The sequence below is a fragment of the Schistocerca serialis genome, chromosome 4 (genome assembly GCF_023864345.2).
Source record: "Schistocerca serialis cubense isolate TAMUIC-IGC-003099 chromosome 4, iqSchSeri2.2, whole genome shotgun sequence".
Classification (NCBI taxonomy): Eukaryota; Metazoa; Arthropoda; class Insecta; order Orthoptera; family Acrididae; genus Schistocerca; species Schistocerca serialis.
The window spans coordinates 685695901-685708699 of record NC_064641.1 but is presented as its reverse complement, the minus strand read 5'-3'; the positions used below and the strand labels follow the sequence as shown (position 1 = coordinate 685708699).

Here is a 12799-nt window from a genome sequence, read left to right as displayed (position 1 = left end):
TCAGTCATTGATGTTACTCGATGAATAATAATAAATCCACTCGCTTGGCAGACTACTCATCTTCCAGGCCTGACTGCTTGATGCCACATATGAGCAAGGCATCTGGGTGCCTCTCAACCTACACTCAAACGTATCCGGACACCACTACGTAACGTCTAATTAACCACTACATATCACGAGAGGCGCGCTCGTCAGCATAAAAGGAAACAGAGAGTGCCGTGTTGTCAGTAAAACGCTGGACGAGCAGAATAAGTCGTTCGGGAGAACTCAGTGACTTCGAACGTGGGCTAGTCACCTGAGTAACAAATCCGTCAGTATGTTTAAGCCTTTCTAAAGCAGCCTATGTCGACTGTTGGTGGAGTCATTATGAAGCGGAAGCGCGAAGGAACAACCATAGCTATGCCACGACAAGTCACACCTCATGTAAAGACGGACGGAAACCGCCGAGGATCAGAGAGGGTAGTTGTAAAAAATCGCATGAAATCGGAGGGAGGGATCAATGGTGAATTCCAAATTGTTACCAGGAGGCCAATTAGCAAAAGATTTTATTTAAGGAATTGAAAACAATGAGGTGCAATGATCTAGCAGCTCCTCACAAGTCATGCATTTGTGTAATCAGTGCTAAGCGGCGCTTGCGTCGCCACTGACCAGTGGATGACTGGAAAAGAGTAATACGGAGCGAAGAATCACGCTATACCCTGCGGCAATCAGAAGGAATGGTTTGGCTTTGGCGGAGCCCTGGAGAACGATACATGCCATCATGTGTAGTGCCTATAGAAACCCGCCAGGGCTGCTTCCTGGACTCGGGTAGGTACGCCGGCCCCGGATCGAATCCGCCTGGCGGATTAACGATGATGGCCGATGTGCCGGCCAGCCTGGATGTGGTTTTTAGGCGGTTTTCCACACCCCGTTAGGCTGTTCCCCATGTTCCGCATCAGTTACACGGCTCGCAGACATCTGAACACTTTCGCACTATTCCATGGATTACAGTAGACACAGACAGTTGGGGTACGCTAATTCCGTCCCGGGGGTACAGGGTGTCGGCTGGAAGGGCATCCGGCCACCCCTTAACCATTAACATGCCAAATCCGATTAACGATGGCTGACCCTGCGTAACTGCGGGACAAGGCTCAAGCGATAGATAGATAGATTGATAGTGTAGTGCCAATAGTGAAGTGCAGAGGAGGTAGTGTTATGGTTAGGGTGTGTTTCTAGTGGTTGGGTTGTGATCCCCTTATTGTAGTACTACAGAAAACACTTGTTGCGGAAGGATATGAACATATTTTACAGCATTTTGTACTGCGTCCAGTAAACAATCAGCTCGGAGATGATTGTATCAAAATGGCAATTCACCCTGTCGTAGAGCAACATCTATGAGACAGAGGTGTGTGGATAATAACATTCCTGAAATGGACTGGCCTCTCTAGAGTGCTAACCTGAATCCAATGGAACACGTTTGGGGTGAGGTAGAGCGGTGATTTCCCTCCAGACCTCAGCGTCTGACATCAGTACCCTCTCTGGTTTCAGCTCTTAAGGAAGGATGGGCTGCCATTCCCCCACAGGCATTCAGACAAGACACTGAAAGTGTTCTCAGTAGAATACATGCCGTCATAAAGGTAATGTCCTGTTCTAGGTTCAGTTATAGGTGTCCACATACACAACTGGCCATTAAAATTGCTACACCAAGAAGAAATGCAGATGATAAACGAGTATTCATTGGACAAATATATTATACTAGAAGTGACATGTGATTACATTTTCACACAATTTGGGTGCACAGATCCTGAGAAATCAGTACCCTGAACAACCACCTCTGGCAGAAATAACGGCCTTGATACGCCTGGGCATTGAGTCAAACAGAGCTTGCATGGCGTGAACAGCTACAGCTGTCCATGCAGCTTCAACACGATACCACAGTTCATCAAAAGTAGTGACTGGCGTATTGTGACGAGCCAGTTGCTCGGCCACCATTGACCAGACGTTTTCAATTGGTGAGAGATCTGGAGAATATGCTGGCCAGGGCAGCGATCGAACAGTTTCTGTACCCAGAAGGGCCCATACAGGACCTGCAACATGCGGTCGTGCATTATCCTGCTGAAATGTAAGGTTTGGTTCAAATGGCTCTGAGCACTATGGGGCTTAACTGCTGTGGTCATCAGTCCCCTAGAACTTAGAACTACTTAAACCTAACTAACCTAAGGACATCACACACATCCATGCCCGAGGCAGGATTCGAACCTGCGACCGCAGCGGTCGCGCGGTTCCAGACTGTAGCGCCTAGAACCGCTCGGCCACTTAGGCCGGCAATGTAAGGTTTCGCAGGGATCGAATGAAGGGTAGAGCCACGGGTCGTAACACATCTGAAATGTAACGTCCACTGTTCAAAGAGCCGTCAATGCGAAGAAGAGGTGACCGAGACGTGAAACCAATGGCACCCCATACCATCACGCCGGGTGATACAACAGTATGGCGATGACGAATACACGTTTCCAACGTACGTTCACTGCGATGTCGCCAAACACGGATGTGACCATCATGATGCTGTAAACAGAACCTGGATTCATCCGAAAAAATGACGTATTGCCATTCGTGCACCCAGGTTCGTCGTTGAGTACAACATCGCAGGCGCTCCTATGTGTGATACAGCGTCAAAGGATAACCGCAGCCATGGTCTCCGAGCTGATAGTCCATGCTGCTGCAAACGTCATTGAACTGTTCGTGCAGATGGTTGTTGTCTTGCAAACGTCCCGATCTGTTGACTCAGGGATCGAGACGTGGCTGTACGATCCGTTACAGCCAAGCGGATAAGATGCCTGTCATCTCGACTGCTAGTGATACGAGGCCGTTGGGATCCAGCACGGCGTTCCGTATTACCCTCCTGAACGCACCGATTCCATATTCTGCTAACAGTCATTGTATCTCGACCAACGCGAGCAGCAATGTCGCGATACGATAAACCTCAATCGCGATAGGCTACAATCCGACCTTTATCAAAATCGGAAACGTGATGTTATGCATTTCTCCTCCTTACACGAGGCATTACAACAACGTTTCACAAGGCAACGCCGGTCAACTGCTGTTTGTGTATGAGAAATCGGTTGGAAACTTTCCTCATGTCAATGTCGCCACCGGCGCCAGCATTGTGTGAATGCTCTGAAAAGCTGATCATTTGCATATCACAGCATCTTCTTTCTCTCGGTTAAATTTCGCGTCCGTAGCACGTCATCTTCGTGGTGTAGCAATTTTAATGGCCAGTAGTGTACTTTTAATTAGACAGTTTACGCAAAAGTATGAAGTTCGTCACCCATCAGTACATTATCAGCATACTGACTAATGCGAGGCTACTAACCGCGAGAACGGCGAGGACGAGGCGCATGCCTGCTAGGTCGTAGGCCATGGATGGAGAGTGGTGGGCGTGCCACTTTCCATTGGACCACTGCCCATAAAGCGCCCTGCTCCAGTTTCCCCGAGACCGCCAGACATCCACTGTAGTAGCAGCGGTGGCCTGGACTAGGAACATATCGCTGTCTGAAGGAGCACTCTCCAAAGAATAGTCGGCCGCATTCTCCGTTCCCGCGAAGACGATCCACTTCACATCTGTAACCTTGAAAGATGTACATATTAGGAGAAATGTCAGTTTATTTGACACATTTGACAGTTTATTTGGCACATTTGACGGTTTATGTGGTACGTCTGCCACTATAATCATCTTTGAATGGCTGAACACATGAGTGATATGTATTCTCTACCAGAGGTTGTACGAAGGCTACTCTGATATTAAGATCCGATCGATCGCGAAATGGAAACCACTCTCAAAATGAAAAAAACTTGTTTGCAACAACTAGCTACATCTTCCAACTACTTCTCTACATAGTCGCCGTTCCGATTTAGAGTTTGTTGTAGAACTTTCCAATACTTTTGTCACAAAAGTCAGCCGCCTGTGCTTTCCGCCAATTCTCTACACTTGTCTACATCTCGTTATCTGAACCAAAATGTTGTCTCTATTGTCAGCGGTTACTCTGAGCAGAGATGAAACTCAGAGGGAGCCAAGTCAGCGCTGCATTGTAAGAGTTCAAACACTTCACATCGAAAATACTGCAGGAGCATCATGGAGAGCGTGTCTGCGAATTGCCACGAAGAAGGAAACGCGAAGATTTCAGGTGTTCAACAATATCTACGTGTTGGTATCCAGAGTGAATTATCAGTCATGTGTTCAGTATTCTAATTATTCAGTATTCTAATTACTTTAGCCCCCACTGTTAGTTAAAAATAGTTTATTAGGAAAGCAAAGGGTAAATTGTGATGTATAATTTTCAATGTGTTCAATAATACACATATCAAAAAAAATATTGTATCACCTCGGTTCCGACAGATCCGGAACCTGTACAGATAATTCGAATAGAGATCAACATAAACATCATTTCCGCTCTTTTTATTGCTCATGAAAATCACACAATGCATTTTGTACCACGATACAGCGAGACCTTCAGAGGTGGTAGTCCAGACTGATGTACACACCGGTACCTCTAATACCCATGGCACGTCCTCTTGCATTGATGCATGCCTCTATTCGTCGTGGCATACTATCCACAAGTTCATCAAAGCACTGTTCGTCCAGATTGTCCCACTCCTCAACGGCGATTCGGCGTAGATCCCTCAGAGTGGTTGGTGCATCATGTCGTTCATAAACACCCCTTTTCAATCCATCCCAGGCATTTTCGATAGGGTTCATGTCTGGAGAACATGCTGGCCACTCTAGTCGAGCGATGTCGTTATCCTGTAGGAAGTCATTCACAAGATGTGCACGATGCGGGCGCGAATTGTCGTCCATGAAGACGAATGCCTCGCCAATATACTGCCGATATGGTTGCACTATCGGTCGGAGGATGGCTTTCACGTATTGTAAAGTCGTTACAGCGCCTTCCATAACCACCAACGGCGTACGTCGGCCCCACATAATGCCACCCAAATCAGCAGGGGAACTCCACCTTGCTGCACTCACTGTACAGTGTGTCTAAGGTGTTCAGCCTGACCGGGTTGCTTCCAAACACGTCTCCGACGATTGTCTAGTTGAAGACATATGCGACACTCATCGATGAAGAGAACGTGATGCCAATCCTGAGCGGTCCATTCGGCATGTTGTTGGGCCATCTGTACCGCGCTGCATGGTGTCGTGGCTGGAAAGATGGACCTCGCCATGGACGTCGGGAGTGAAGTTGCGCATCATACAACCTACTGCGCACAGTTTGAGTCGTAACACGACGTCCTGTGGCTGCACGAAAAGCATTATTCAACATGGTGGCGTTGCTGTCAGCGTTCCTCCGAGCCATAATCCTTAGGTAGCGGTCATCCACTGCAGTAGTAGCCCTTGGGCGGCCTGGGCGAGGCATGTCATCGACGGTTCCTGTCTCTCTGTATCTTCTCCATGTCCAAACACATCGCTTTGGCTTACTCCGAGACGCCTGGACACTTCCCTTGTTGAGAGCCCTTCCTAGCACAAAGTAACAATGCGGACGCGATCGAACCGCAGTATTTACCGTCAAGGCATGGTTTAACTACAGACAAAACGAGCCATGTACCTTCTTCATGGCGGAATGACTGGAACTGATCGGCTGTCGGAACCCCTCCGTCTAATAGGTGCTGCTCATGCATGGTTATTTACATCTTTGGGCGGGTTTAGTGACATCTCTGAACAGTCAAAAGGACTGTGTCTGTGATACAATAGCTACAGTCAACGCCTGTCTTCAGGAGTTGTGGAAACCGCGGTGATGCAAAACTTTTTTTTGATGTGTGTATTTACATGTTGGTATCCAGAGTGAATTATAAGTCGTGTGTTCAGTATTTTAATTTGCTTCCTCCCTCATCTCTTAGTTAAAGGCAAAGAGTGAAACTGCTGTAGGTTAAAGATCGTGTACAAAAGTAAATCTTATGATGTGCGACAAATCTAAGGAAAGGATATAATTTACAATAGTTAGAGTCATTTTTGAGTCATTAAAACGATTTAATACTATTTCAGAGTACTCTTCTAATTATTTATAAAACATTACACTGAATATCATCCTCGCTGTTCAAATCAGGGGTTTTTGGTAAAAGGTTGCTCAGTCACGCCTTGCACTGTTGCTTGAACAATAATTATTATTTTTGAAAGAGGACGAAAAAGTCTTTTGCTATAGCAGCTTAATTAACAGTATGAGACAGCCGACTGCCGCGTAGTGATTTATTACAGTTCATAATTTACCTCATCATTCTTGCAGTGCAGAACCGAGTTATCCGTTGCAAGGTAAGAACAATTGCAGTACCTAAACGACCCCCCTCCCGCCGGAGGTTCGAGTCTTCCCTCGGGCATGGGTGTATATGTTGTTTTTAGCATACGTTACTTTAAGTAGTGTGTTAAGTCTAGGGACCAATGAACTTAGCAGTTCGGTTCCTTCTTTAGCAATTATATGCAACCGCTGGCTCACGAAGTTCCGTACCTAAAGACTGGAAAATTGCACAAGTCACACACACAAACACACACACACACACACAGACACACACACACAGACACACACACACACACACACACACACACACACACACACACACACACACACACCTAAACGAATCTTTTAAGAGAATGTTAAGATCAGTATTCATTAACGAAATTTCATGCGAATTCAACAGAAACGTTTTTGCAACATGGCACATTCACATTATCTGAATCTGCCCTGTTCCTTTCAGAGTATGCTGATACAATAGCTCCACATTTAGCAATTATATACAACTGCTCGCTCACATAGTTCCGTATCTAAAGACTGGAAAATTGCACAAGTCACACCAATACCCAAAAAGGCAAATAGAAGTAATCCGCTGAATTACAGGCCCATATCGCTAACGTCGATTTGTTTTGGAACAGATACTGTGTTCGAACTTAATGAAGTACCTCGAAGAAAACGATTTACTGACATATAGACAGCACGGATTCAGAAAACATCGTTGTTGTGAAACACGACTAGCTCTTTATACTCATGAAGTAATGAGTGATACCGACAGGCGATGTCAAATTGATTCCATACTTTTAGATTTCCAGAGGGCTTTCGACACCGTTCCTCACAAGAGTCATCTAACCAAACTGCGCGTCTACGGAAAATCGCCTCAGTTGTGCGACTGGATTCGTGATTTCCTGTCAGCAAGGTCACAGTTCGTAGTAATAGACGGAAAGTCATCGAGTAAAACAGAAGTAATATCCGGCGTTCCCCAAGGAAGTGTTACAGGTCTTGTATTGTTCCTGATCTATATTAACGACATAGGAGACAATCAGAGTAGCCGTCTTAGATTGTTTGCAGATGATGCTGTCATTTACCGTCTTGTAAAGTCATCAGATGATCAAAACGACATGCAAAATTATTTAGATAAGATATGTGTATGGTGCGAAAAGTGGCAATTTATCCTGAATAAAGAAAAGTGCGAAGTTATTCACATGAGTACTAAAAGAAATCAGCTAAATTTCGATTACGCGGTAAGTCACACAAATCTGATGGCTGTAAATTCAACTAAATACTTAGGTATTACAGTTACTAATAAACTAAATTGGAATGATCACGTAGATAATGTTGTGGGTAGAGCAAACCAAAGGCTGCGATTCATCGGCGGAACACTTAAAATGTGCAACAGGTCTACTAAAGAGAATGCTTACACCACGCTTGTCCCCCCTATTCTGGAGTATTGCTGTGCGGTGTGGGATCCGCATCAGGTGGGACTGACGGATGACAAGGAAAAAGTACAAAGAAGGGCGGCTCGTTTTGTACGATCGCGAAATAGGGGAGATAGTGCTACAGACATGATACGCGAATTGGAATGGCAGTCATTAAAACAAAGGCGTTTCAATCATCAGTTTTCTCCTCCGATTGCGAAAACATTCTGTTGGCACCCACCTACATAGAGAGAAATGATTATAACGATAACATAAGAGAAATCAGGGCTCGCACAGAAAAATTTAAATGCTCGTTTTTCCCGTGTGCCGTTAGAGAATGAAACGGTAGAGAGAAAGCTTGAAGGTGGTTCATTGAACCCTCTGCCAGGCACTTTATTGTGAATAGCAGAGTAATCAAGTAGATGTAGATGAAGATGTAGCGGTTAGGCATTGTGTGTGACTGTTTCATTACAAAGCCATTCTGAGTATTCTTGATAACCATTTTTATATTCAAACTTATTTACAGACATTCAGATGCAGTGTAGATTAATATTGATATCACATTCATCAAAATTATATTGCACAATTATGTTCGCCTTTAAAAGGAAGGTAGCAAAGACGGTTCTACATCAAACACTGCAATCGGAATTTAAAAGCACTTGATTTCACATTGCTGGCTAGAGGCTTTGACACTAACACACAAAATTTTACAATTACTGGGTAAAAGCTTGGGTCAGTTTCAAACTGTTCATTCATGAGAGGGTTGTTTCTGAAATCATACTGCTGCGCTGAATTTAAAACAGGGATTTTTTCCTGTCGGGAAATGAAGGACATAGTTGTTGGTTCTAATAGAGAAGGGAGTGAAACAGAGATGTTGCCTATATTCCGTGTTCATCAATCAGTCCATAGAGGGCGCTGCAGGATACTCAGGAGATATTTGGTAAAGGAATTAAAGTTCAGTCAGAGACAGCAAAGGACTTGTAAGATCAAGTGAACGAAATGGCTAGTATCAAAAAAGAGGTTGTAAGATGAACATCAATAAGAGTAAAACGGTGGGATGGTAAGAGCCGCATCATTAGGCGGTAACAGGAAATTACGTTATGAACTGAGTCTCAAACAATAAAATAAAATAAACGAGCTTTGTTATCTGGACGGCAAAATAATGGATTGGATAAAAATTAGTGACAATACTCTTATAATTCATACCAGATTTCATTGACAGTTGTTCACCTTATCACATATCCTTAATATTGTCACCCCGTATGTCGATCACCATCCTCCACAGAGATGGAAGTCGTTGAACACCGTCAGCGCATCCATCTCTGTCGATGTTTCGTAAGGTCCGCCCTATGGCATGGATGATGTCTTTTTGTGTTGTAGCACGTGACACGAAGAGGTTCCTTCATTTTGGCGAACAGGTCGTAATCGCACGTACTCATTTCGGTGAAGTGAAGGATGTTCCGGTATGTTCCACCGGCACGTACACAGGAGTTCCTGCACCGAAGTCGCCGCGTGATATCGTACCCTGTCATTAATGATAATGGGATGCAGTGCCAGAAAGTGCCGTCGCTTTCTTCTCGGTGCGGGGCGTAGGTGACGTCGCAAGAAATTGCATTAGTAGGCCGCAGTGACCGTCTGTCCCTGCGGTACAACGTGGGATTAACCAAAAGGTATCACAAGCCACAATAACCATCACTTTGTACCAGCTGGTTCTACGGGTGAGGGGAACCAGGGCGTTTTGATTCATTGGATTGTCTCATTTAACCTGCTAAGTACGTAGTTGGCGTCCTTAGTGGTTAATGATGCGCCAGCGCGCCCTGGCAGGGTGGAACTTTGTACTTTTTTCACACTCAAACGTTTCCTTCATGTTATCATTTTTGAATTAAAATTTATTTTGTGTGGGAGTGAATAAAATAAGTTGCAGAAGTTAAGGAAAATTTATTTTCACGATATTACAAGTCGCTTTCAGGGTGAAACATTTTAAAACAAGGTGCTGCACACAAAGAAACTCCACATTCTGCGCAACAGTATCAAGTCTATAAATGTAGGCTTCCGCGGCCATAGTCACATTCACTTATTGAGTACGAAGTCTCTTTGCGGAGGTCTTTTTTTGTGCACATTACACTCCTCCTTGTCGGTCATTCCTTCGTTCTGGGCGACAGAAGGTCTGGAAAATGCCTGGCTCTAAGGCGTTTTGGTGCTCTAGGTAGGCGTCCTGCTGACGTCCATTGTTGTGTTAAAGATATGGCTATCTGATCGCCAAGACTGATCATGAAGAACATTCTACTTTATTCGCCACCATGCTTCTTGTACAGAACCTATGCACTGAAGCTTTCAATGTCCAACAAATGGCGCAAATGCTGCTGATAATACTATTTCAGCCTGCTGCTGGCCATGTGGAAGTGCAAATGAGAATGGCACATGTGGCTTTTGAACGATTCCCTTCTTCGAGTATCATTATGCAAAGTGCTGACCATAACATCAGTTTTGCTCTTCCCTTTAATTACCACCTGCTTGCTTCTGTACCCTGTTATGTACTTTCTTTTTTCAGTTTTTGTTTCCTATTTTATGAAGTCGGGAAAACCTCTGCATAGTTCCGACAACATCGGTGTTATTGCTGGTTAGTTTGTCCACCATTTCTGGACTGGTCTACCAGTTGTCGAGATAAATACAGTGACCTTTATCTAGTAGAACATGTGCAAGCTCCAAAACAATTCCAGAGGTTATTCTTTCTTCTGGATAGTGGCTACCATATTTAATGTCCTTTCCAGTGTAAACAATACAGTCACTTACATACCAGGAGTTGCTTTCACAAAGTTCGTAAAATTTGACCCCGAATCTGCTGCTGTTTGTTGTCATCAAACTGGAGCAACTTCAACAAAAGATGAAGAAAGGTGTGTCACCTGATTCCCTCTTCCAAAAGAACATCTTGTATTCTGGTCTATGAAGAATTCCTTGAAGTACTAGCTTTCCAATAAGTGTTTTTACCTCAACCCTTGTAGTGTCCTGCCCACTGCGAACGCTTGAGCGTACTGCTAAATTGTGATGAGAAGCTATGAAATGCTGTGCATATAAGTTCGTTTGTTCAGCTATTATTTTCCACAAAGCATCATTTACAAAACACATAAAACAACTAATCACATCATATTGTTTTAGAGGCACAACTGTACCACTATAGCAACTGAACAAATTTTGATCTCGAACTGAACTAGCACACACGAATGCACTAGGTACCATCCGCTACAGTACTGTCTCGTCCTCTGTTGATTCTGAATGGAAGTCACTTTCACTAGCCTCAACATCCATATCTTGAGAACTTTCAGAACTGTCACCGAAATTATCGTCAACTTCTAAAAGCAGCTGCTCTATGTCCGTATCTGTTACACGACTTATTTCCGTCATTAGAAAAAATTACTCGATAACACCGCGGTAAAGGAAGACAAAAAGGAGAGATTTTGCGTGTGTTTCACAGGACGCATACTGTCGGGGCGCTCTTGAACGGTAAACATTATAATTAACCCATAATACCAGAATTTCTAAAGACAGCTGTCGTATGGAGGACGAAGGTCAATTAATACCGCAGTTTCAACGGCTGACCGATAACGCATCATTCCCACTAGCTATTAGCCACATAACACAGCGGCCGAATGCATGCTGTACTCAACTTGTTGCAGTTTTGCTACACTAAAGAATATCGTGCAAAATGTGGAGCACTGTTTTGTGCATACGTCTACCTCTGCAGCTACCTCACGCGCAGTCTATCGGCGACCCGCATCCAGCAGAGGGGCGAGGAGCCCAATTTTCATGTCATCCGTGGGGGTCGTTCCGAACGGGGCCGATCTTGAATGACATCCTTGCCATCCCGAAACACCGTACGATATAGCAAAGCTGCATCACCATACGCTCCACGCAGTCCCAGAAGCCTTTGTTGTGCGCCCTGACCACGTATCACTTCAATCGTGATCCACGCACGTTGTTCGAGTTTCCTGAATAGTGTTAGGGCGTTTTAATTGGCCTCCCGCGCTTTCAGACAGTGGAATCTGCAACTGATTCACACATCCGTCACTCACTAGCCGGCCCCCGTGACCGAGCGGTTCTAGGCGCTTCAGTCCGGAACCGCGCTGCTGCTATGGTCGCAGGTTCGAATCCTGCCTCGGGCATGGATGTGTGTGATGTCCTTAGGTTAGTTAGGTTTAAGTAGTTCTAACTCTAGGGGACTGATGACCACAGATGTTAAGTCCCATAGTGCTTCCAGCCATTTGATTTTTTCGTGACTCACTACACTACTTCAACTGAGACGCACATCCCTCATGCTATGACAGTGCTGCCACTCACATTTATCCAGCCCTCGTAATTGGCGATAGCAGAAGCAGACAGGATATAAAATCTTCTTTTTCCAGCCCTTTATCTTCACGGGTTTGCCATATTAATTGCTGCATTTGCCAATGTCAGCAGTAGAGGGTGGTGTAGCCAACCCATTCTCCCGGAACGGAATCTGTGTACCCCAACTGTGTGTATGTTTTGTATTATCCCACGTGAAAAATGTGCGAACGTCTTCGAAGCGTTTCAGACACCGACGCATGGCGTATGTACCAGCCCCAGAGCTCCTATACCAGCTTGAATAGTGCGCCATGCTTTCGTCAATTCTGAGTATTCGGCAATGTTTACCTTGTGGTTGGTTAACCTACTCAAGCAACGTTTTACAACATTTCTTTAAAAAAAAATGATATTGCGTTTAAGAAGTGTACTTAACAGTAATTAAGGTGCACAGAGGCCGCCCTTTTCGTAAAACAGAAAAACTGAAATGTAATATTACACGGCTATAGAAATCTAGGCTCGGAACTTGCGTGATAGTTCGTAAACATTAAATGTAATGAGCTAGGAACTCCGTACCAGTGTCTTTAGTTGGCGTTATGCAGTAACAACCTGTTCCTTTATATTAGTTTCTGCTCGTATATAGGAAACTTCAAAAGTAGTGTTTATTTTTTAATCATAAGTAGGTAATTTAAGAAGTGTGACAGTTTTATTGTACAGAGGGGGAGTTGTACCAATCATGAATTCAACGCTATAAACATGTTCATATAGGCTTATTACCCAAAATTAACATTTTATGTTATTTTTTGTTCA

At 44.4% G+C, this 12799-nt stretch overlaps 1 protein-coding gene across 1 annotated transcript in view; it reads right to left on the bottom strand.

The window, feature by feature from the left end:
- The window catches only part of LOC126474694 (glutamate receptor ionotropic, kainate glr-3-like), a 133918-nt gene extending 122844 nt beyond the window's left edge, over positions 1–11074 (bottom strand). The window contains exons 1-2 of the mRNA XM_050102172.1: positions 10922–11074; positions 3350–3604 (exon numbers count right to left, since the gene is read on the bottom strand). Coding sequence (XP_049958129.1) covers positions 3350–3604; positions 10922–11074 — 408 coding nt within the window. The remainder of the gene's footprint in view (positions 1–3349; positions 3605–10921) is intronic.
- Between the last annotated feature and the right edge of the window lie 1725 nt (positions 11075–12799).